General features: G+C 37.6%; 1 protein-coding gene across 2 annotated transcripts; it reads right to left on the reverse strand.

Annotated features, from left to right (window-relative positions):
- Positions 1 to 355: 355 nt before the first annotated feature.
- On the reverse strand, positions 356 to 24,814 carry LOC107863270 (cleavage and polyadenylation specificity factor subunit 2). Of its 2 annotated transcripts, none has more exons than XM_016709120.2 (18): positions 24,543 to 24,814; positions 17,061 to 17,229; positions 16,171 to 16,267; positions 15,781 to 15,907; positions 15,582 to 15,697; positions 14,782 to 14,876; positions 14,545 to 14,696; positions 11,310 to 11,364; positions 11,131 to 11,238; positions 10,426 to 10,678; positions 9,130 to 9,314; positions 4,872 to 4,964; positions 3,239 to 3,337; positions 1,673 to 1,804; positions 1,530 to 1,574; positions 938 to 1,105; positions 779 to 853; positions 356 to 670 (listed from the first exon to the last, which is right to left on the reverse strand). In XM_016709120.2, the coding sequence occupies exons 1-18, from the start codon at positions 24,689 to 24,691 to the stop codon at positions 569 to 571; spliced, it is 2,220 nt and encodes a 739-aa protein (XP_016564606.1). In that variant the 5' UTR covers positions 24,692 to 24,814; the 3' UTR covers positions 356 to 568. The 2 variants fall into 2 exon arrangements, with proteins under 2 accessions (XP_016564606.1, XP_016564607.1); XM_016709121.2 differs by lacking the exon at positions 24,543 to 24,814 and adding an exon at positions 23,945 to 24,124.
- Between the last annotated feature and the right edge of the window lie 1,226 nt (positions 24,815 to 26,040).

Genomic DNA, 26,040 nt, shown 5'->3' on the forward strand with positions numbered 1-26,040 from the left:
AAAACGAAGTTGAAGAAAGTTTCATCTCCACCTCTAGACCAAGTGATTACTTTGTTACTGAGTTCCCAACTAAAAATTTGATAATTTTTTCTTAATATATATACGTCTGCATTAATTATCACTAAAAATCAAATAAATCTTGGATGTGTCGTTTTGTCTGTCAACATCTTTCAATTTGTTAAATAAAAACCCTGTTGCATAGGAACTTTTAAACCAAACCCTCTGGAGGAAACAAGTGCACTTGGCCCCCCAGATTCAAAATTTAAAAGAAACAATAAAGTTGTCAACAAAACATTTCAACTAGAGATGTGAGCTTAGCTATAAGTCTAATTATTGCTTTTTTGTGGTCAATAGCTTGGTTGAAATTACTAAATTCACCTCTGTTTTTCAATTCAAAAATATGTCAAGAATCTTGTTTCCTCATTTGCCAAACAGTGGGTAATTCTAAACTATCGTTAACTGCCATTAGGATAAAATACAACAGCTTACACTGCCTGCAGGAAATACTGACTATTGTTGCATTTTCTAAACCAAAGAGAAGAAAAGTTACAAACTGGTACAAAAAGATTTAGAGTGAATAAAAATGTGAATATAGGTGTTCTCGGATTTTATAGTACTCTTCAGATAATGGACCTTCAAGCACAATCTGCTGAATAGCAGCACCTCCAACCTACAATAATTTTCCCAACACAAGTTTCAATAAAGTAGGTCAAGAAAAAAGCTTCATTTTGCTAGTAATATAAACAACATTTGAGGTATTATCAAAGAAAGTGGCCACCTTTTGACTAGCATCTCCAACTTTGCGAATGGTCACATACTCCCCGCAGCGTAAAGCCCCACCACCAAATTCAACCTGAAAATGAAATTTGTTGGTCTTAACCTTTAGCTAACCTAAAGCCGAATCATGATTTCTAGTAGATAAGAAAAACGGGAAGACCTGAACACCCTTGCTGGCTAGAAACTGCTTGAAATCAGACATTTTTATATCTCCAACGAGAACTGTTTTATGAGGTGGGGCAGGTTCGGAAAGAGGAAGTAAAGAGAACATGTCGTTTTCTGTTTTCCCCACTTCAGCATCAAGCCATGCTATTTCATAATCTCCAAGCTATAATTACAAATGTATACACAATAAGCAAGGACAAAGAGAAAACAGAGACCACAATACTGATCAATTAAGATTAGTGTCTCTCTGCAGATTCCAGAGCATATGGGGGCATAGTCTTACACACCAAAGATTTCAGTACAAACACATGAAATATCTAATACCAATTGTAGTGTATCAATTGTACAGATCCCAGCATTCGAGAACAGAAGGATGGCTACTGAATTGCGATCTATTAATAAAATAAATGAAAGGTGATAGCACAAGTGTGCTTTGGTCACTTTTTGGTTTTAATTGGATGTGCATAAATTACCAACTTCAGCTGCTTCTATAAATGCATCAAGATAGTTCTTAGTTCATGTAAAGTTGCAGAAGTTCAGTAAAGGAATCAGTTATTGATGTTGTAAACATAATACATCCAGCGTACCTTCTTAAAAAGCACTTGGCTCATTAACTTCTCAGAAAGTTGGACCTATCATGAAAACAAGCATAGACCAAGGATGTTATGCCAGTATTTTTGTTTAAAAAGGTACAAACCACAAAAGGCGCATAGAAAGAAATTAGACAAACCTTATAAGCACACAAATCTGAAGTCACATCAATTGTTTCTTCCAACTGAGGAGCATATACATGCGGACATACATGTTTCAGACAATGTTGCTTCAAATGCTCAGTGGCTTCAGCGGATCCATGCACCAAGACCTATAAAACAGAATAGCTATTACAACATGTCAACTAGTTGAAATTGCAAGAACTAATTTTTCACTGCTGAGGAAGAAAAGTAGGACATGGATAGTATAATTTATATGAAAACAGGCAGAATGTTCAGGTAATGAATATCATATAGGTGTGTCAAAACAGAAAAATATAAACATGAGTATCGAAATATTTATCTGTTATTTAAACTTCTAATAAAATATTACCAATTTCAATTTTAGGAAATGGTGAACCGTGAACCAGGAGAAGAAGTGGTCAGCATGAACTAACTGATCCTTGATATTGAGGGATGCAACGATATAGAACAAGTGAAGCACATCTTGTGTGGGAAAACGGTAATAGCTTGATCAATAGCAACGAACACTTAATATATGTGAGCTATACATCTTCTTCTTTTTACTTCCACATCACTCAGCAGATAGAGAACAAAGACCAGCAAGGTCAGTTGACTTACCGGGAAAGGAGGGATAAAAATGCTACTCTTATTTCTCTTAAGGTATGCTACTCTTATTTCTCTTAAGGTGGCAACGCGGAGGTTGGAGAAAACAAATTCTGAAGATTTAATAGTGCCCACAACTCTTTTGGCTAAGAAATAAGAATTTACCTAATTAGGATGAAGCTATAACGCAGAGAACTAGCCGTCCTCAGCCTCATGGAAGAGTTAGATCAAAAGAATAGAGCCCCCCATTTTACTAAAAACAAGGCATTCTCTATCCCAAAGGTATAAAGATGCAATATCCTATTATTTTCAAGAAAAACCATTGAATGACCAAAATACTTCGATCACTTTACCGGAGATTCTTTCTTCAGGCTAGAAGAAAGCCTATCCCACTATGCCAAGAATATATTCAGTGCATGCATGAGGAATATATTTTTCCGTTGAATTCTTGTTGATTAAAAAAATCATGAAAGCGTGTGAATATATTTCATAGATGCAAATTTATTAACTAAACAGTAAATACCACACAAAAACGAGAGGCACGCAAAGAAGAGATGAACCGTCAACACCTTGTAAAACACACAAGAACAGTTGTGTTATTACTGATAATAGCAGCTTTTTTTTTTTACGAAGGTAACAGATTTTGTGTAAAAATCATCAGCACTATGTGCTTGGAGAGCCAAAATTTACATCAATGAGCCAACACTCAAAAGAGTAAGAACATAACACTTTCTCTAGATACCATCTCTTCTTACAAGGATCCGAAGATGTCTACAGCAGAAATTGGATCATCTATATACTCTGAAGTCTGAACTACACCAATAACAAAAACTTATAATGCAATTCAGTTTTAACTTTTGTATAGAGCTATACTGATAATGGCTACTTATGATAAGATTGTACAAGTGCATGAAAGAAAACGTGATTCCCTTTTATATTAAGTCAACATATTTAGGAATATCAGTTAAGGAACTCCATACAAGCTTCAAGGGCGCAACATGAGCAAGAATTGACTTGATTGAACGGCCATCAGAACGACCTTCGAAGTCCATGTATAACAAGGAACACTTGACTTGGACCTGTGAAAGGAAAAAAAGGGAGCAAGGAAATTAAAACAACAAAAAAAACATACCAAGTGAAATCTCAAAAGTGAGGTCTGGGGAGGGTAGAGTTTACGCAGACCCTACCACTACCTCGTGGAGGTAGAGAGGCTGTTATCTAACCATCCTCAGCTCAAGGGCAGCAAATCCGGGTACAAAGAAGGAAACAATGGAAGCAAGGAAATTAAAAGCAACACATATTTTAAGGATGCTAATCAGAATATTCAGTAATTAACATCTTGAATGTTTGCTGATGAGCAGGTGCAATCAGAAAAAGAAAAATATAAAAAGAGAACAGAAAGATAGCAGCTCACCATCCAACTTGAAGCTATAGTAAATGTGATGTTAGTTTCATGCTGAGGGTAAACTATACAACCAAAGCACAACCTGCTCCAGTTCTTTTGATATGGGTGGTGACTGGTGAGACAGTTTATTTAAATAGGTCTTTTTAGCGTTAACGAATAATTGGGTGTATATGTGTCTTTGTGACATCAAAAAGGATGGATCATCAAAACTAGAGCTTCAAAATACTGGAACGCAGCACCCAAGGGTGTGGCCTAGTGGTTCAATGAAGTTGGGTTGAGCACCATGAGGTCTTAGGTTCAATTCCCAACAAAGACAAACACAAGGTGATTTCTTCCCATGTGTTCTAGCTTTGGTGGACAGAGTTACCTGGTTCCTCTTCCTAGTGGGAGGTGGCAGGTACCCCATGGAATTAGTCGAGGTGCGCACAAGATGGCCCAGACACCACGGTTATCAAAACAAAAAAATACTGGAAAGCATGTCAATAGTTCAAGTGACGTTTAACATTCCCACAAGTGAAGCAACATTTTCTAGAGCCAATTTTGTATGTACAGAGTGAATTCAGATTCAGACAGTTTGAAGATGCATCAATTTGACAGTCAAAATGCTTGCAGCTAGGGCTAATCATATACCATCCCATTCCGTCAAAAAGAATGTGAGGGTTTGAAGTATGATATATCTAGGCTACAGTGTGAATTAGGATATTGATTTCTCAAAGTCATTGAAATAAATGCACATACCCACATAAAAGTACTATAAATCGATGGGACTTTTAAAACACTTATAAAATCTTAGTCAGAGAAAAAACCGCTTGATTCTCCAAAAGTACTATAGCCCTAAAATTTGAGACAGCGAATAACTAAATGCTCAACAAGATATTCCAGAAATAAAATCATCTTTTGCTTCTCATCTTGAAACCAACAGGCCTGAAGTAATTTCTGAAAAGTGCAATAAAAGAGCATCAAGTGCCTTAAACTTTGATAAGAAAGAAATAAAAAGAAAAATAAAATACCAGGCCTGCTTCTAGCAGGATGGATCTATTCTAATGTCGGTTGTTAATTTTTAAGAGACTGTTTAGTCACTGTGTTGTAATTAAGATTCTATGCTCTGATACGTTAAAGCGGCTTTCAAGTAAATTCAGCTTCAAGACTTAAGCTAGAATCTGATGAGGCTCAAAAAGAAAAAAATCAAGAAGCAAACTTATACTCACTGTTAACTCTGAAGATACAACTTTAGAGGGTGTCGTATCAAGGATTAGGTTAGCTGATCCTTCATCAAGTTTTCCATTTAAATCTCCATCAACCTAGCAGAGAAGATTACAAAGACATCAAATGATTATCCATCAAGTCAAGGTACAAAAAAATTAGCTATAAAACTTTAGCTAGTTGGATGGAGGAAAAAAGGTAACAGCAAGGTACTCATGATGTGGCAGAGATGAAATTTTTCCAATCTAATAAGGAACATGCCCATGAATACTTGAGGTGTCAGTCCAGGCTAGTAAGTTTCAATTTTCTCTTTTTATCAAGTAATAAAATTTTATGAACATTGGGGATGAAAAAATACCGTTACATAAGGAGTATACAGAAAGGTAGAATACTTCACAAAAGAGATATGGTTTCCTACAAATGACATCCAATCTTCTATACCTATAGGGACCTCATGGGTGAACCCAAAGGGAAAAAAGGGGTACGAGGTTATTCCTCAAGTGCACAAAATTCTTCTTTATTCCATCAAAAGCTCTCCTACTTCTCTCTCTCCATACAATCCACGGATAAGTGTTAGTGGAGCAACATTCCGTACCATGCATCTTCTCCTCCCTCTTCTAACTTAAGGAAGATACTTTCAGTCTTCTTACAAGACAGAAAGTAGTTACTTGGATCTGTTTTTATGCTATTAGCTATTGATTCTTCTCCAAACAGGAAAAGCCAATTACAGATCTAGTTCCTAGTATATGTCTTCTATTTCTTCCTAGTTCTTTCTACTTATCAACAACTACACCCTAGTTCCAAACAAGTTGAGTCGGCTGTGAATCCTCACTGACCATATTTCCCCATTAAAATTTATCTCGGGCTGGCATTATACAAAATGAAGGTTCTCTATATTTTCTGTTGGCAAACAAAACTCAGATAGGACTAAGCTCCTATAAGGCATAAGGACTAAAATAAATGTACTAACATAACTAAAATATATTCCCGACTAAATTATATCATCCATATAGGTTGTCTCTTCCATTCTGTCATATCTTTTGCTAGTACTCTCCACTTATCCCCAACTGTGACAGAAATATTGTTCCGTTTACCGTGGTTGTCCAATGTCACAGTCTTGACGACATGTAAACTCTTGAAAGAGTGAAGAGCTTTATAGAAATCATTAGAATGTGAAACGTAAAACTTTTACACGTAGATTATTCTATTACGAGCTCCATGCCCAAGTAGCATAATGATTGACGGGAAAATCAGTCCTTTTTTTTTATACAAAGCAGGCAAATCAGTCTTTCTTCCCGAAGAAACTTAAGGATGGTTAGGTTCACACACTATATGCAGGAATTGCAATGGAGGGATCGTTCATGCCGTGAATAATAATGAAGAAATTGTTATGCAGTGATTAATAATGTAGGGATTGAAAGCTATAAGTAATCACGTGGAGATTGTTATGCAAGGACGACTTACTTTAATGGCATATTTGTCTTCAATATACTTTAATATCCGTAATACTAATTCAAGTATTCTTAATATTCCATATTCTATCCCGCATAAGATAATACATAAATTTCTCAATAACTTAACATGGCTGTTATTTAATACTGCCAATCAAACACTGCATAAAATTTGCCAGAATTACTTTTTCTTATACAGCCAACCCCTACGCATTATGCACTGATTATATTTATAAACCCTCAAACCAAATGACCCCTTATGACCTATTTCAGATTGTAGATTATTCTTTTTTTTTTTTGGGAAGCTGGTAATATTGTATTCCTCAGCATTAAGGCTATGACGGCCACCTCCAAAAAGCATCGATTACAAACTTCCTATCAGATCTAAAATCTGGCCCACATCTTCTATACAAAGTTGTTTACACCAAAAGAGTAAAAATACTATACAATTCCATTTAACCTTGTGTATGGAGTTAGACCTATCTTCAAAACATCTACCATTTCTTTCTATCCATACTGACCACCAGATACATGATGGTATTATCCTCCACCATCTGTTTTGAGTCTTGCTGCCTCCTCTCCTAATCCAACAGCTCAGCAGGTCTGATGTATGTTCTGGCATTGTCCAGCTCATGCTATTGATATTGAGGAATAAATTCCATATTTGAGCAGTGAACTTGCAGTGCAAAAAAAGATCATTTGTTTCCCGTTAGGTTGCACAGAGAACACCTAGGACCAGATGTCTGCCTTCTTCTGTAGAACATCTTGTGTTAAGCAAGCCATCTCAATCACTAGCCATGTAAAGCATTTCACTTTTGTAGGGATGTCTCCCTTCCAGAAGTATTTCCAATTATATTTTGGCCCTCCAGTCATCCCTTGCAAGCCCTTTTTAAAAGCATGGTTTACTTAAAACTCTCCATCCTTGATATGCTTCAAGAGAACCCTGTCTATGACAGTTGTGTTTATGTTCATTCCACCTAGTTTCCCCAGTAACTCAGCCACTCTCTCCACCTCCCAGTCATTGAGAAGTCTTCGAAAAGATAAATCCCATCCCTGATCGGTCCAACATTCACCTACTCTAGCATTTGGATTATCACTTATTGAAACAAATCCCGGAAGAGATCTTTGAGAGGGATTCCAGCCATCCTTCCAAAATCTAGTTTTTTTAACCATTTCCCACCTTGATGTATAGGTTTTCCTCCATCTGTGGCCATAGATTTCTAATTGTCCTCTACACCCCCACACCATAAGGCTCAGAGGTTTTCTCTGTAAACCAAGGAGGCAAGGACTAAATTCACCATATTTTGCTTTTATAACCTCCTTCCAAAGAGTTGATCCCTCCACAGTGTATCTCCAAAGCCACTTCATAAGAAAGTTTTCGTTATGCAATCTCAAGTTGCTGATTCTCAAACCCCCTCTGTCTTAGCTGAGAAGAACAGTCTTCCAATTGACTAAGCTATAACCGTTTCCTTCCTTGTTACCTGGCCATAAAAATTTCCTCCTTAGTTTATCCAATATTTTCACAACTTTTGATGGGATTGAGAATAACGACATCACATAAGTAGGCAAAGAATCGAGAACAGAGTTTATGAGGATCAATCTTCAACCTAGAGATAGGTATTGTGCCTTCCATCTAGAAAGCTTCTTTTCCGGTTTCTCCAAGATACCATCCCATATTCCCATTGCCTTATGTTTACTACTCAGAGGCATGCTCAGATAAGTGGTAGGCAATTTTTCAACTCTACAACCCAAGATGCCTGCCAGTTGTTGATTTGAGGGACCTCATTCACAGGAAAGAAACTACTTTTTCCCCAGTTTACTCTCAACCCTTAAACAGCTTCAAACAATACCAATATCACTCAAATGTAGCTGATCTGTTCTGCTACCGGCTCACAAAAGATGATAGCGTCATCTGCATAATGCATATGTCATACTTCTCATTCTACACGCACTCCTTCCCCCACTTGAAATCCTCTTATCCACCTATTTTGTGTTGCAATTCCCATCATACTTTCAAACCCCTCCATTGCCAATATAAACAGAAAGGGGGAGAGAGGATCACCCTGTCTCAACCCCCTTTCTGACTCAAAAAAACCCACGGGTTCTCCATTGACAAGAATAGAGAACCTGACAGTTTTTATGCATGCCTCTATCCACTCAGCCATCTACTACCAAATCCCATCTGTCTAAGGATGTTCAGAAGAAAAGACCAATTCACATGATCATAAGCTTTCTGAATGTCCAGTTTACACATTAAACCGGGAGCTCCCCCTTTCATTCTTGAGTCAATGCATTCACTAACATGCGTGTTGCATCCATGATTTGCCTCCCCTTCACAAAAAGCCATTTGATGTTTGTTGATCAACTTGTCCACTACTTTTTTCAACCTTTCAGCCAACAATCTAGCATTGACCTTGTAGGTTACTCTTGTTAACCTCAAAATTGATTTCTACGCCTTATGGAAACAATAGTAGCACCCTACATGAGTTATGTCATAAACAAAAGTTCAGGGATGTTAGTAATTTTAGTTCAGGAAGTAGTCAAGCCAACACGAATAACTATCATCTATCCTTTTTGTTATTGTTTTTGCCATCCATCAATGATATATATCTATCAGATACTCTGATACGTGCATGATTATATTTGAACAATCAGCAAAATGATACAAAGTTCACTTTTCTTGACTCAGAATGAACTAGTTCAATTATCTGCATTGAACAACCAAACATACAAAGGAAATACTGAAACAAGCAGATAACTATGCAACTATGCACTGTTCAATTGAAGGCACATAAGACCAACTTTAACTCACATGCATTGACAACTGCTCCATGTTGTCATCTTTGACCACATAATCATCTGGATTGATGACTTCACCAAAATCATCCCACTCAGAGGTGTTATCATAGAATGGGAACATTGGGGCTACGCTAGATGACGGTGGAACAAATCCATCAATCAACACGTCCTTGAAAGCACCGCTGTGCAGACCAGCAGCTGTAAATATGATTCTGATTAGCTTAAATATCAAAAGATTCTAAAAAGAAGTCTGTGCATGGATACTAAAGAGTCAATATGTTGTGTGCTTGTTCATATTGTGGCAACCAATTCTCCTTTCTTAGCAAGAACATATTTAGATTCTCTCTTCAATATAAAGTTAGAGCAAAGTGTGCCTATTACTCTCTCCGTCCCATTTTATGTGGCACATTCCTTTTTGGTTCATCCCAAAAGAATGTCACCTTTGTTAATTGGTAACGATTTAAAGGCACATTTCCTTTTTACCCTTATTGGTTCCACTTAATTTTAAAGATAGTACTCCTTTTTCTTTTTTTACTTTTCTAAAAAGGACAATTTGGTAAACTTCACAAAGTCTTACTTATTTCTTAAACTCTGTGTCCGGTCAAAGGGTGATACATAAAATGGGACGGAGGGAGTATTTATTTAGCGTGCCTTATAAAGACCATTATTCTGATTATGCCCATGCCTTTCAGATACTTCCTTATAAGCAGTGCACAGCCAGAGAGGGCCTATTTCATAAATCTCTCTTCAATACTTCTAATTTATAGGTTTAACCCAAACGCAAGCATAATTAATTCAGGTAGATCTTATTTGTCAGATTCAAAAGTAATGCACAACCAGCAGTAATCAGCTATAAGTATTTTGTTTATCAACATGTACCAAAAGAATTTTTATGACAAAAGCCAATGTAATAGGGGTAGTGAGAATCGAGGTTAAGAGCATTCAGACAGATGACGTGGACAAATGGTGAAGTGGAAAAGGCTGGCGCTCAAGCAAGGGCTCAATAAAGTAGGAGAAAGGACTTCATGGAAGGAACTCAAAAGCACACAGAAAAAGGGGGGAGGAGGGGTGGGGGGGGGGGGTGGGTGAGGAATAGAGAGAGAGAGGAATTGGAGTCTAGGATAAGCAATTTGTAGAGAAACGTGAAAGGGAAGATAAGTGTGAAGAGGTTCAAACCTGTTAATGATAGGATTATGCAATCAGGCTTTTGCTTTTTTTTTTTGTATAGGTTCTACATGCTCTCAAGTATGATGCGTCAATGTGTTAGATGTAGGATGTTTTCATTCACATATCAGCAAATGTACTATACCACTGGAAGAAGGATGTGAGACATTCGTATCGATGACCATGGGGTCACTTGTGACGACTTCGGCCCCAACAGACGCTTTTAATTCCTCCTCTTTAACAAGAGTAGCTTTGAGAGCTTCTTCCCTTTTTATCCTGTTCTGCTCCTCTTCATAAGCAGCCAACTCCTCACCAACCAAGGGAATTCTCCTCGACATAGTAACTTTAACAGCTTTAGGCGGTGGATCTGACTGAAGTATACGTGCCAATGTGCCAAACTATATTCAAGTCAAAAGGCGTCAGTAAAACCATACGCAAACATAAATTGAAAATAAAAACAGAAGCAAGATACAATTTCCACAAACTGAGAAGTTTTGCATGAAGTTAATTAAAATGTTTATCAGTAGTTCAGTACAAATAGCTGTTTTCTTTATTTAATGCAAGTTGAACAAAAGCAAGGAAAGGTGTAACCAATTTCCAACAATGAAATGAGCTGTCACTACGATACTAATTATTGCTATCTCAACAAAACATGGCACAATGAGATCCGCCCAAATTACACACAGGAACATACATGCATCTACAAGTAATAAAGATATTCTAAGAGATGAGTATCTTGAACCTCAGAATGGGTGAAAGCGACAGGTCTTACTCTAAATTAGCATAAAATTAATACTGGTTGCAGTCCCAAATCTTGAAGCAGGATTAATTAATCAGAATATAAACACACCTGCCCTCGTTCGGTGAACATAACAAGATTCTTTGGATCAGCAGCCCATTCAACAAAGAGGTCATGCGAAAATCCAGCTTCTAAACTAGCCATGGAAGCCATAACAACCTACACACAGTATACAGATCAACTGAGAACACATAAAGATGACTCATTTATTAGAGATGAGTAAAGTAAACCTTTGGCCCAGGAGCTTCTTCAAGAGCACTCTTATTGATCAAGAGCTTAATTTTCCTGCATATGTTGTAAAACCCTCCATTAGACTTCTCATCCCTACTATCCTAAAAGAGAGAAGTATCAAATCAAAATATTGAAAGATAAAAATAGCCCTTTAGCATTTAGTGACTATAAACCCTTCAGTTGATAAATAAATTACCCTGCATAAACCAGTACGTTAACAACATTCTCTTCCTTGCAGTAAAAAATTGGAGAATGTGGGGAGTTGCATTGAGTAATTCAATAGAGACTAAATACAATTGACTCACTTGATAATTTGAAGAATTGTCTGATTCCAAAAGAATTAAGAGTTAGCAATGATGTTTAATTTGTCTCAGGTGCAAAAGAGGATGGAAGTAGCATTCACTACTTCTATAGCACTACCAATGCAGATGCAACTGGTAAAAGGAAGTGTAGAAAGATTCATGACGAAAATAGTTCAAAGAAAGAACATGCCCACTGGCAGATAACTGGAAAGATCAAGGTGTTGATGGAGATTGGACTTTAAAAGGGATGCAAGAAGGGCATGGACCATGTGCACACTGATAAGAAGGTGAATGTGTTGTTTCAAAAAAGATTTACCAGCTGCAGAAGCAATCATCCCCTCTCACCAGCCCAGGTAATATGCAATTTGATGATGCAATAGCATCTTCCTTAGTATCTTGTCATTGTCTATTCTGTACATTGGTTCATTTTACAAAATGCAAATACTTTCAACTCATGAATACATGTACTTCAGCTACTTGTATCTACCTATGAGCTGATTTTTCATGCACTCATACTTATTTCTGCTTTTCAGGAAGTAAAGTTACCAAAAACCTGCGCAGCCTTGTGATGTTAAAACTAAGTGCAGAATGGAGTACCGCACATGCTTGGCTGGAGAATCACAAGCAACTGATGCAAATAACGTTGATAATTCTGTTGTGTAATGAAACTATTGGTTCAGATTCACTTTTTTATAGTTTCTAATCTGACCTTGGCCTTTCTTCTGACTACACTCGTAACACCTGCCATTTACCACAAGGACGTGGTAACACAACCTCTGAAATTTCGAATCTGGATAACTTGGAACTGGATACTCATCCAGATTACCAACTTGCTGTAAACTTCAATCCTACCAGGTGCTAATTTCTTTATTTTATAGGTGTAGCATCTGCGGTTGACTATGATAGTGTGTTCTACGCAGGATTTGCAGCTTGGTTATCACGACAGTATCATTAGCTGGTTGGACTGGCTATAGAGATGATAAATAGATGTATAAGTCGAATAAAAATAGTTTATTCAAAACACTACATAAAAGAATTTTTGACCTGCTCAACGCTCTAGCAACAAAATGTTGTCCCCCTCCCCCAGAATTCAATTCTTTTCAACAGAAAATGAAGAACATCATTTTCAATTCATGCAAACAATAGTAAATAGAGAATTCAGCAAATGAAGGATTACATTTGCCAGATTATGTTTCTCACATGAGTAACTACATCGTTGCACTATAAAAGGATATCAATGTGGGCAACAAGAATTTTGGCCATGAAACAACAACAAAGAGGATGCATGCTAAAAACATCATATATAGGCTATAAAGAAATATCTGATGAGATATGACCATGCAACATGTTTGTACTTATATTTGAAAGTGGCATAACTATTACAAAGGTTTAATGCAAAGATTGGCAGTTAAACTTGCACATGTTTGTAAAGCTGACCTTCTTGTCCTAATTTACCACCCCTGCTTGTTAAATCACACATCCAAATCAGGTGCTATACGTTACAGGTATTAATTCATCCTAATCATGTTCTTATACCATATTATTATTTCACATTCTTTCTGGTATAGGACATTACATGGATCCCTATAGAAACGTTATGTAATTCTTTTCTCTACGGAAAACGAAGATGATAACTAAAACTATTAAGTTATCCAGAATTGATATGGTCATACAGAAATTAATTTTCATTTGAAACTAAAATTAATCCAAACATATAATAATAATTGCTTCATTTTAACAAGGTTGACTCGTTGGGCCGTAAAAGTTTGTGTCGCTTTTTTCATATCAACATTTTATTTTGGAGCTTCATAATCTAATAATAGTTGCACATGCAAAGGACGTGTCCAGAAACTAGTAAGGGCAGCCTGGTGCACTAACGCTCCCACTATGCGCAGGGTCCGGGGATGGGCCCCATCACAAGGGTGTATTTGTACGCAGCCTTACCTTGCATTTCTGCCAGAGGCTGTTTCCAAGGTTTGAACCCGTGACCTCTTGGTCACATGTCTAGAAACTAGTAAGCTTATAAATATAGGAAGAAAGAAAACGTTTAGTAACACAACTCATGCTGAATATTAGAAATGCGAGTTAGAAGAACGTCATTTGAAGGAAGAAAAAGGAAAAGGTGATAACAATACTTTGAGCTTATTGCCACCTTGTTGAGCACTATTAGACGGATCACCACTTGAGTTATAACAGACAACAGTAACAAAAAGTTGGCTATAGCTTCATATGTGACAGCAAGATAATCAATAAAAGGTTATTATGATGCCACATTGACACATTACCTTCCAAAATGGAGCTTGTTATCCAGATTTGTAAACCCACTCCAACAAAGAAAAGAAGAACAAGAAAATAAAGAAAGAGCATGTATGCAACCTTACGGAGGGCTAATCTGACACAACAAGATATTCCCAACGTTTCCCATTACCCATTAGATGATTTCCTATAAAAACATCAAATTTCCCAAGAATCAGATGGAATACTTGAAAAAATATCCAAAAAAAATGGACAACTAAGAATTTAAAACCTTAGGAGGGTACTAGGCTCTGTTTAAATTTCTGCATCAACTTTCTTTAATTAGGTCTTCTTGTGATCTGATAGAAGGGTCATTCCTTGAATTCTTGATTAAGATAAGTAGAATGGTGATCTCTTGAATTTCAGTTGATATTAGCTTTAATAATAAAGGTATGAATAGTTTGAGAGCTGAGGTTATTAAAGCATAGGCATACACAAGTTTCTTGCTAACTAACTAGACAAGCAACTTAAAGGAAACCTTACCCTCAGGGATCACTAGCCTCCAAGAATGATAGGCAAGTGAAAGTAAACCTTATCCTTGGGGTTCAATAGCCACAGAGAATCATCATAGAAGCAATCCATGCCGTTAACTAAACTCTCCTTGCATTTGACAACATGTGAAGTATACTAGCCTTACCTTAAAAGAAAAGCATTGTCACGAGTGTGCTCAAAAGATTTTGCAATTGAATCGCTCATCCACTCAAGGAAGCTCTTTGCATAGTCAATAGTACTTGTGGATACATATGATAGAAAGTAGATGGGAGTGGACAGCTGTCTTTGTGTCCAGTGCTGCAATTTTCACCAAAACCGGCAATCAGAATAACTAGTTAATATGTTGCAGCCAGAAAAAGATGAAATACTCTCATGTATGCACCTGTTCCAATGTCAAGATGAGCTCCAAAACTCGACCAGCAGTATCAACAGGCAGTAATACATTTCCCCCAACATTTACAGTTTTCTCTATGGCATCTGTAGGAAAAAGACACACACATTAGAGAAGAACCAAGAACCTGCAGCAACATAAGAGAAGATGTAAGGATCTCTTTTCTTTGCATCCCGAAAAGAAAGGGTAATAACTGCTAGCAAATTTCCTTCAGTTTATGACTCTTTGTAATTCTGTTTTTTAAAATATATTTATTTTGTACTTATCAGCTTGCTTATCTTTAAGATAGTTTTCACAAAGGTTTCTCTATTACCTTGATTTTCTCTAAGCTGTTAATTATTGCTCAGCTTTGTATGTACTACATTGGCACATAAAAGGCAATACAATGATCAATAAAGCTCAAGTTCATCTGCTACCAGTATTTTTTACTCTTCAATGGGAAGACGAAATGACGATCTAAAAGTCCTCCAAATACACAATTTAATAATTGTAAAATAACCAATGTGTTGCGTGTATTTGTCACTTCCTCTAACCCAATGAAGTCTGAAGGACCAAATATTCTGAGATTTAAAGTTCTTCAAATTTAAAGCTAACGCTCTTTTTTCTTTTGAATGGGGATAAAGAAAGATCAAATAATAATATGAAAGTCCTCTAAATACGCAAGTTAATAATTGTAGAATTTATAAAATGTGTCAGGTGTATTCAATAATTCCCCTAAGCCAGTGAAGTCTGAAGGACAAGCAGTTCTGAGATCCAAAAAAAAAATCAAAATAAAAAGAAGCAATGATTACCCAGAAACTCTTGGTCCCTTTGGCGCCTAGAAGGCTGATTGTTTAAAGCATTAAAGGCATCCGTTATTAGAACAGCTGGACGCACAAACGATTCTAAAACAGTTCCGTTCAAATGTCTGGCAGGAAAAAAAGAGATTATCATATTAGGATCAAAGTAGTAAAGTCCTTTAACTGGATAACAAGACTCTTCTAATTTTACCTTTCTTTACGGTGATTAAAGTCAACAGCGTATATGACATCCTCCCCATCTTTCGTTATCCTCCAGGTAGTACCTCCCAACAGATGACCAGCTACCAGTGGAGCAATCACGATTCCTTCTCCTTTTCCTATAATAAAAACGGCAGTTCCATTTAGTAATTAAGAGATATTATAACTACTTCAAAACGAGTTAGTAGTCAAGACTTGCAACCAAGCAAACTATTAAGAAGCAGTTGAATTTTACTCATCAATGTCACAAGCAACTTTATCCCCTTGACAATATGAAGGATGAGACTAGATTATACTTTATCTAATAAACCACATTACAAAATGGACATGAGTTGAACTCGACAAAAGTGGAGTAACACACTAAACAAGAAAAGAAACCTACCAGACATGTAATGATTTTGGGAGTAGGTTAATCTGGTCACATTTTGGAATGCAGAATCAATGTCATCCAAGGTGAATAAATCGAACTCTGAAACTTGCTGCACAAGAGGAGAGTGTCAATGAACTTACTTCTACACAATCACACACTCAAAAACAACAAACACAATTGATCATGTCAGACACTGGACTTTTAGTTTCTCAGCATCCAAATACTGTTCTATAGGTCTCAGGATCCCAATAGAGGCATCGTTCTATTTCTTCCTCTCTCATTTTGCCTTCAAAAAATTCTGAACCCTATTAGTAGAAGAAAAAGTATATGAAATTAAGTGACACTCAAGTAAGTATATTTGTGACTTATAATGGTTAGTCACATTTTATCAATTTTATTTCCAGAGTTCTTACTTCTTCTCTAATTTGAAAGGGTTGGCTAACTTTGATGGACACGCTGAACCAAGTAGATGGTAACTGGACCAGTAATATGCATTCCCAGTTTACTAGGAAAATAAGTAAGGAGAGTGAAAATCAATTAATCTTTTGTCAATGAGTAGGGAAAGGATTCATGATACAACTATCCTTGTTACATATACTGCAATTGTCAAACATTGTTTGTTAATTCTTGCTCTTTTCCCTGTTCTAATGAAGGCAGTGTGAAATGTACACACAGGAACCTCAAACTTGTATGTTTTGCCTCAGTTAAACTCTCTGTCGGGCATACATATGTCTTCAAGCACGTTGGAATTTATAGCTTGACATAATTCATGTTGACACAGGTGAAATGCTCAATTATAAAGCTTATAAGCCAAAACACCCGAGACTTCATGAACTAAGGAGTATCAAAAAGATAACAAGTGCATTGAATGATTCGTAGATAACGCTAGAGTAAAGCTTCACCTTCCGTGAGAGATATTGATCATACATAGTAAGTAACCCTAGCCTGTACACTGGTTCTGTAGCATAAACAGGAGCAGAAAGACCAAGTTCTTTCATGGCATAGGGCAAAGCACCAAGATGAAATGTATCAGGGTGTGAAAGCAATACAGCATCCACCGATGAAGCCACCCTGAACATCAACACAAGATATATTGTTTCATCACAGAATAGTTAAAAAGATAATCGGTAGATGAAGATAATCAATCCAGTAATAAGCTATCTGTTCTCAGATGCACAATCCCAGAAAACGAGTTTACGTAAAATACTTCCTCTGTCCCAATTTACGTGACCTACTTGGAATTTCGAGATTCAAACTTTTAAACTTTGACCTTGAATTCTGACGTAAAAACTTTAAATCTTTTTTCAAATAAAATTTATATATTTAAAAACTACTCCCTCCATTCCAAAACAGTTCTCTTGTTTCACTTTTTAACAGACAGACCACATGAACATGAACTTTGACCAATATTTTAAGATATATAGATAATGATTGTAACCTAAAGGAATGTAGAGAGAGAAACCCCCCCCCCCCCCCCCCTCCCCCAAACTCTAGTTTACCCCCTTCGATACTCGGAAAAAGACCATATGCCCCCATTGATGACGTTCAAATGTCGGAGGCGAAAGCCTCAATAGAGATATTAGTACTAATAGACTCCCTCCATCCGCTTCTCCAATTTCCCTAGATTACTTGACGGAAGATAAGACGGAGGATCAGTTAAGCGACAAAATTATCTGCTTATCAGTAGAAGACAAACAGCGACTTTACGCCCCTTGGCGATTCTCAGTAATCATCAAGGCACTTGGCAAGAAGTTCAACCAGCAATATTCAAAACTAAACTAGAAGCCAATCGAGCCCCTATGCCTGAGTGATCTAGGCTCGGATTTGTACACGGTCAAATTCCAAAGGCCAGAAAGTCAAGAGAAAGTTCTTCAAGGCGGACCATGGTTTGTCGCAGGGAGCTTTATCTCAGTAAGGAATAGGGAACCAAATTTCGTCCCATTTGAAGCTCGAATACTCTCCGCAGCAATTTGGATCCGTCTCCCCCAACTCCGAACAAAATTCTATGATGCACTCACCCTGGAAAGAGTGAGTAGGAATGTGGGAAGCTCCATAAAGTGGATGCCTGCACTTCAGCTACCTTAAGGGGGTGATATGCAAGAATCTGTGTGCAGATTCCTCTAGAGGAGCCTGTTAAATCATTTGTGAATATCGATGGGCATAAACAAAAATTGTTCTACGAAGGGGAGGGTATACTCTGCAAGATCTGTGGCCACCTCAGTCACTTAGCGTTAATTTGCCCTACCCAAAGCGTCAAAACCCTAGTTGATACCAAAAGTACTCCAGATGTGGTCCCTAAGAGATCCGAGGATGAATGGCAAATAGTCTTGTTTGCCTGAAAAAAAAAAGTAACTACGTCCCCCAACGACACCCCCGCCAAACATCAAGGCGAAAACCTTCGACGCGGCAACAGGTAAGTTTCTAAACTCTCACAGCGCCGGAGAATATACCGCCGACGACGGAAAAGGGTCACTAGGACTAAACAATACTCCTGGGCCTAATTGGGTAGTTGATCAACAACAACACCCAAGAGTCCAGGAGGATAAGCTCAATACCCCAACCCAAACTAGGCCCAAAGTTTAAGTACCACCAAAAGGTAAAAGAGCAATCTTCGGCCCAACAAGAGGCCCACTCCAATCCTTTTTTGGGCCCCTCCCTAATCGGTCCTACTAAAGGACAAAAAAAGAAAATAATGGGATACTCTCCTATTCCCATTAATAATTTGAACAATGCCCTCTCCAATTCTTATTGGAAAGAGAGCACAAAGAACAATCCCTCCATTGGGGCCCACAACAGCCAGCTCAGCAAAGACACTCAAGTGCCTCGAGCTACTCCTATCCCCATGCCAGTATGCTAGTGGGAAACTCCTCCGCTTCCCCTGATGATTTAATAGACATCGTCCTTTAACCAGACTGGGAATTAAATGCCTCTGCGAGTCTCGGGAAACGCTTCAACTCACCGCGGATAAAACTAATCCTAATACTACTTCCATCCCATGCAGGCCTAAAAATTAAACAAGGAAGATGAGCTCCACCTTCTTCTCAAACATGATCGTCAGAGCTACGGAACCCTTCCACCCACCCACCAACCAGTCTCCTGGCTGGAAATTTTCTAACAAAGCAAACCCTAGTTACCTAGCTCAACTAGCAATGGAGAGCCTGAACCAGGGACTCCAAAGCTTTGGTCCAAACGCTTGGATGACAACCCTCTTCCAAGTCATGAGTTACTCCTTCCAAGAGGAACTAACTCCAGCAAGTTTATCAAAAAATGATGAACCAAGTAAGCCTGAGCTTACCATTCTTCCACCTCTCAACCCCATACTGCTTGCACAGGGCCCAGCTTTTGTGAAGCTCAATGGGGAAAACCAGCTACCCCCGTGATGGAAACGTCCTAATAATGACACCACCTCCTACTTCCTTTCCACTGACAAGAAGCCTAGAAATGATAGAAAGAGAAAAAACTCTACAGGCACTAAGGGAAACCAACAGGGAGATGGAAGAAATTTTGGCCCAACTAAGAACACCCAAATCGGATGCTCTCACCCGGGAAAGACCCGTAAACCTAGAATTCATAGAGCTCATTCACCAAATGGTGATTGTTCTCCTTCCCCAGGAGCTATCCAAACTGGAGCTAAGACTAAATCTCCTAAACCTTACAATAGGAGAACACTTTACTGCCAAGCTATCACCCCTTTCCAGGAAAAGAAAAGCTCGAGAGATGGTAGGAACCTCCAACCCCTTGGGGAAAGGGAAAGCAATAATGAGGGAAACCCCTAACCCACCAAAACCAATGATGTTGACCTGCATAATTTGAAATGGTAGGGTAGCAAACAGTGCAGAATTCAGAAGACATTGTAAGTCCATGATGAGCATGCACCAACCCTCAATCCATGCTCTTTTTCAAACAAGGATGACTAACCATAAGTGTCTTGCTGATAGAGCTACTGGTAGCTCCGGTGGCATTGCTATAATGTGGAAGGATGACTCTATGACCATCAATGACATTTCCATAAACCCTTAAGTTATCCATGCTCTAACCCCTCAATTGGATTCTTAGTGTTGTTTATGCCAGTACTGATTTTAATACTAGAAAGCTTTTATGGGACCAGCTTATGACTATAGCTGATTCCATGGAGTCGTTAGGCTGTAATAGTTGGTTGGTGGGGGTGATTTTAATGAAATCCTCAGATAAATTTGGTGGTAATAGAATTAGTCTTAGTAGATCCTATCTATTCTGGAACTGTATCAATCACTGCAACCTCATAGACCTCGGTTTCAAAGATAGTAAGTATACTTGGTCTAACATGAGATATAGGAATAGGCAGTCTTATTCTTGAAAGGCTTGACAGATGCTTGGCCAATGATCATTGGATGCACCTTTTCCTTAAGGCCTCTGTCAACTGCCTCTCCAGGACCCATTCTGATCACTCCTACTTGTTGCTCAGCCTTACCAAACCCCACCAGTCCCTTTCTAAACCCTTCAGGATTGAGACTGTGGTGTAATCATGCTGATTTCCTTCACCTGATCCGGACCTCTTTCCACCTCTTTCCAGGATTGTGATAATCTCACCAATGTCACTAGGGCTTTTGAGATCCATACAAGAACTTGGAACAACGCGGTCTTTGGCAACGTCTTTCAAAGGAAAAAGCATATCCTTGTAAGGTTGGCTGGTATTCAAAAATCCCCAAACTACCCCACCAACCAATTCCTCCATTTCCTCCATGAGCTAGAAAGTACTCTAACCTCTGAGTATAACAGTATACTCACGCAGGATCATGACTTCTGGAAGCTCCAATCCAGGATTAACTAGCTAGTGGAAGGGGATGCTAATACTAGATTTTTCCACACCTTCACTATTAACAGAAGAAAGAGGAACAACATCTCCTCCCTCAAGTGTGATGATGGCAAATGGTTGCATGAGCAGTCTGACATCAGAGATGTCATTCTTTCCTTCTATAAGACCTTATTTAAGACTGAGCACCAGTATGCTCACTTCAAGTGCCAGATCAATCCCTTCTCTCAAGGATCTGTGGATTCCCAGAGTCATGCCCTGCTGGATTCTTGGATTTTATCCCTGGAAGCACAGAGAGATCAAGGAAGTTGTCTTTTCCTTTAAACCTACAAAGGCCCCTGGACCTGATGCAATGCATCCCTTCATGTATCAGAACTATTGGGACATCCTGCCCCCTCCCCCTATTGACTTTTGTACCTCTGGTTTATCCTCAGGAAGGATGGAGGACGGAGTCAACTCTACTTACCTTTGTCTCATTCCTAAATGTAAAAATGTACTTCCCTTAGGAACGTCAGACCTATTGGCCTCTATAATACTCAATACAAGGTCATCACTAAGATTATAGCCAATAGAATCAAACCTCTCCATCCCTCCATTATTGGCCACAGCTCTCTCAAAAAAAAGGGCCTCAGATAATGTTATGATTGTCCAGGAATATATTAGCCATCTTTCCAAAATAAAGGGCAAACATACCAACATTATTCTGAAGATAGACTTAGAAAAGCCTTTTGATAGACTTGTGTGGTCCTTTATCAGACAAGTTTTACTCTATTTCAATTTTCCCCCTAAACTCACTACTCTTATAATGTCCTGTATTTCAACCTCTTTTGTTTCTGTCTTAGTCAATGGGAGCATGACCCCTAGTTTCTTCCCCACTAGAGGAATCAGGCAGAGGGACCCCATGTCTCCCTACCTATTCATTCTCTGAATGGAGCTCCTCTGTAGAAGGATAAACTATGAGGTAGATAATCTCCAGTGGACTCCCATTTCCGTCTGCAGAAGAGGCCCCCAAATCTCTCATCTCTTCTTTGCAGATGATCACACCCTATTCACAAGAGTAGATAAGGAGAATTGCCTAACCATTAACAAAATTCTGGATAGTTTAAGCTCACTCTAGCCAAAAGGTCAACTCTATTAAGTCCAACATTTTTTTTCTAGGAACTGCAAGCCTGACCTTCACCAGGAATCGGCCAGCCTTGTTAGCATTAAATCCTCTAATGTTTTTGGGAAGCACCTGGGGTTTTCAATCTTCCACAAAAACCTTCTCTAGGTAACTTCTAATTCATCTTAGACAACCTTAACAATTAACAATAAACTGGCTGGTTGGAAGAGCAGATTTCTCAATATGGCTGGCAGAACTACCCTAGCAAAAGCCTCCTGAGCAGCATCCCTAACCATGTTATGCAATACATCCACTTCCCCAGGAAACTGCATAACCATATTGACAGAGTTCAAAGAAACTTCATCTGGGGCACCACTGTTTCTAGAAAGAAAATGCTATGGTTAAGTGGGACACCATTAATAGAACTAAAAGGTAGGGAGGACTAGGGGTGCAAAAAGCTTGCACCAAGAATGAATCCCTCCTCTGCAAAATGCATGGAGACTTCACATAAACCCCCCTTCACTTTGGGCTAGAGTCCTAATTAGTAAAAACAATACTAACAACAGGAGACCCATTTTTTGTCACTCCGGAACCTGGAAAGCCCTTCATACGGGTTGAAGACTCAACAAGGATGCTATCCAATGGTCCATTTATGATGGCAAGAAGGTGGAGGCCTGGAGGGATAGATGGATCCCAAATTACCCACTTTTTAGCGGCATCATTCAAGGACCTCTCCTAGAGACAGTTCCACTTTGAAACTCTCTGAAATCTGGAAGAATAGAGATTGAGACTTAAGTGGAGTTCCCTTTGACATTCCCACCAATATCAGACTCATCATCTTTAGCTCCTTCTCTCCCAATTCTAGAATCCAAACTGACACCCCTACCTTGAGACTTAATGGAAATGACACCTTTTCCTGCAAGAGTGTCTATTACCACATCTCCAATTCTAGTGTTGTCCAGACCCCCACCAATCATGCCTTCAGTTGGATATGGAACTCTAAAATCCCTAATAAGTTCAAATACTTTCTTTGGCTCCTTCAGCATAATAGGCTTCCTACAAAAGCTACCCTTTATCATAGAGGGATTGATCTAAATCCTTGTTGTCATGTCTTTAACCACCAGTTGGAAGATAGTCACCATATCTTCTTTGAGTGTGATTTTGCAAAGAGTTTCTAGAACATTCTAGCTCAAAACGCAAATGAAGACGTTATCCAACCCTCTATGTTCTCTACCACTAATTGGAGGAGTACTTGGGATAGAGTCAGGCACTCCAATTTTGACAACATTATCACCTGGAGTACCCTTCTCCCTTTCTAAAGACAAGAAACAATTATGTCTTCGAGGGCAAGCAGAACCATCCATCCTTCAAGTAGGCCTATGCTGAAGATGTAGAATATTACCACATTAGCAGCCATACCAGGCCCCATCCCAAAAGCACCATTAGTGTTTGTTGGATCCCTCCCTACAACAATCAGTATAAGCTTAACACTGATGGCTCATGCACTGGTAACCTGGGGAAAGAGGTATCAGAGGTGTGGTAAAAAACAATAGAGGTGATTGGGTAATTAGCTTCTATGTTCTATCAAAGCTTCATGTATGCCAAACAACCACATGGGGCTTTTTTCTCTAAGAGAGGGTCTTAAACTGGTTCAACATCAGAACCTTACACCCATTGAAATTAATATCGACTCAGACGAGGCCATTCATATGTTTTCAAATGGTAATCCTCTATATGATCCAATTATTGATGATTGCAGTTATTGATAAGAAGAATGGGAGGGTCAGCCGTGTGACATAGCTACAGGGAGCAAAATAGAGTCGCGCATGCATTGGCAAACCAAGGGGCATCTTTGAACTGTTTTAGAGGAGGACAGGTTTTTGTTATTCCACCTGCTTTTGTTGGAAAGGAAGTCTGGGTAGATTTTGTCGGTTTTTGTCATCAAAGAATTGTACCCACTTTTACAAACTCTAATGGGCGGGATGCCCTAATTTTTGTAATTGAGCCGGATTAAGGCTACCCAATTATGGGCAACACTTCAAATTTAATGGATGTCCCTTTTCATCAAAAAAACAATATTTTAAGATATATTTTTCCGACATATTGAAATGGGATGAATTGTAAATTATAGTACTGTTTTTCGCATAGTTTATGAATAACTAAATTATAGTTTTAAAAATATTGGATTAATTTAATTCAATTTAGCTTCAAAAATTAATCAGATTAACTCTTAAAAAAAAAAAACACCACAACTAAAATGGAACAAAGAGAGTACATAAAAAGTAGTATAAAGTCACAATATTAAGTATTAACAACTTGACATATCTAAAAAGGCATATAAAGAAATTTCCGTCAAAGAAAAACGCGATTAACTCTCGAAATTCCAAGAGCGTCAAATAAATTGGAACAGAGCGAGTATTTGTTTTGCATTAAGAAACAGGAAAGTTATATAGACATTGAAGTAGAATGATAGTGAAAGAGTAAGTGGACCTGGAAAGGGGTTGAAGAAGAGAAGTATCAAAGTGGTCATTCCAACCACAATCGATTAGGAAATTGAAGCCATCAATGGATACGAGGTAAGAGAGTGGGTTCTCATTGTACACTCCACATAGTGGCGTCACCTGAACCGAAGTTCCCATCCCGCCCTCCCTCTTTGCTTCGCTTTACTTACTTTTACACTGAACTCGTTGGGCTTGGTGGAGACGAGGGATGTAGCACTAGCAGGGAAAAAATAGTTGACAATGTCCGTCTAAATTGGGTCAAATTTACCCTATACTTTGCAAAATTCATTAAATATATCATTTATTTATCTATTTTAAACTAAATTTATTCTTATTGTCATATTTTAAGATGAAATTTACCTCTTTATTTTTAAAAAATTAATTAAATATATATTTTATCATATTTTAAAACTAAATTTTTTTTTTAATATCATATTTTAAAATTAAATTTATCTTCGTTATTAAGAAACTTTTCACACATATATATATATATATATATACCCTTTCCTTTCCTTTCCTTCAGTAGAAAGTCCAAATCAATATTAAATGCTCATTTTTTAAAAAATAAAATACACCTTAATTTAATCGCTCAACCTAATTTGAACTACAAAAAAGACATAAATAAATATATTTCAGTTTTGTTGGTTAAATTTTTTCAATGAAATTAAGCCACTGAATATTTATCAGTGCATAACTCATGAAAAATACATCTTCATTAGTGCCAACTTAAATAAATATACCTCTCCCACTATTTATGGATCTGCATTAGTGTAGAGCTCGTAAAAAATGACCCTTAGTGATCAAATGCAGCGGATTAGGTCCACCGAATATTTCTCTAAATGATTGAGTTAGGAGGTTTTCTTATATGTTAATTTAGACATCTTTTCATTCTTATGTCTTTATATAGAGTTTGGATCTACACAAAATTTTCATCATGTCGCTTGCTCAGAAAATATATCCACTGATTCTAGAATTTGAATGCACATGAAATTTATCAAATTTAAAATATGAACATAATTATATTAGACATTTTCTCTAATTTCTATGCTTCTACATTATCTCATACTCATTTTACTTTTTGTTCGTTTGTGAAGAATCTAATAGTGTTGTACATTGATCAAGAAATATATTTGTTCGTTGAGAAAATTCAACCAACAGAATTAAGGGGATATTTGTTTGTATTTTTTTTGTGGGTTGAATCAGGCGAGTTAGATTAGTATGTGTTTTATTTTAAAAAATGGATCTTTTAAAGTTGAGTTTTTTAAATTTTTTACTTTTTTTTTATTTTATTTTTCTTTGCTTTTTTTTTTTCTTTTTTTTCATTCTTATTTCAATTTTTTTTAAAAAAATCTCTTTCTTTTTTTCCTTTTTAATATCTTTTCCCTCATTTTTTTGTTGTTGTTGTTGTATTTTACGAGTTATATTTATTTGAGTCATGCTATATATTTTAAATAAATTTATTATTCGTATTTGAATAGTTTAGCCAT

Source organism: Capsicum annuum, chromosome 3, assembly GCF_002878395.1.
Source record: "Capsicum annuum cultivar UCD-10X-F1 chromosome 3, UCD10Xv1.1, whole genome shotgun sequence".
NCBI lineage: Eukaryota > Viridiplantae > Streptophyta > Magnoliopsida > Solanales > Solanaceae > Capsicum > Capsicum annuum.

Coding starts and splice junctions, on each gene's coding strand:
- LOC107863270 (XM_016709120.2), bottom strand. CDS start 24,691: ATGGGAACTTCGGTTCAGGTGACGCCACTATGTGGAGTGTACAATGAG. Junction 14,697..14,781: donor TCATCTTGACATTGGAACAG/GTGCATACATGA, acceptor TGAAAATTGCAG/CACTGGACACAAAGACAGCT. Junction 1,106..1,529: donor GCCAAGTGCTTTTTAAGAAG/GTACGCTGGATG, acceptor TTGTAATTATAG/CTTGGAGATTATGAAATAGC.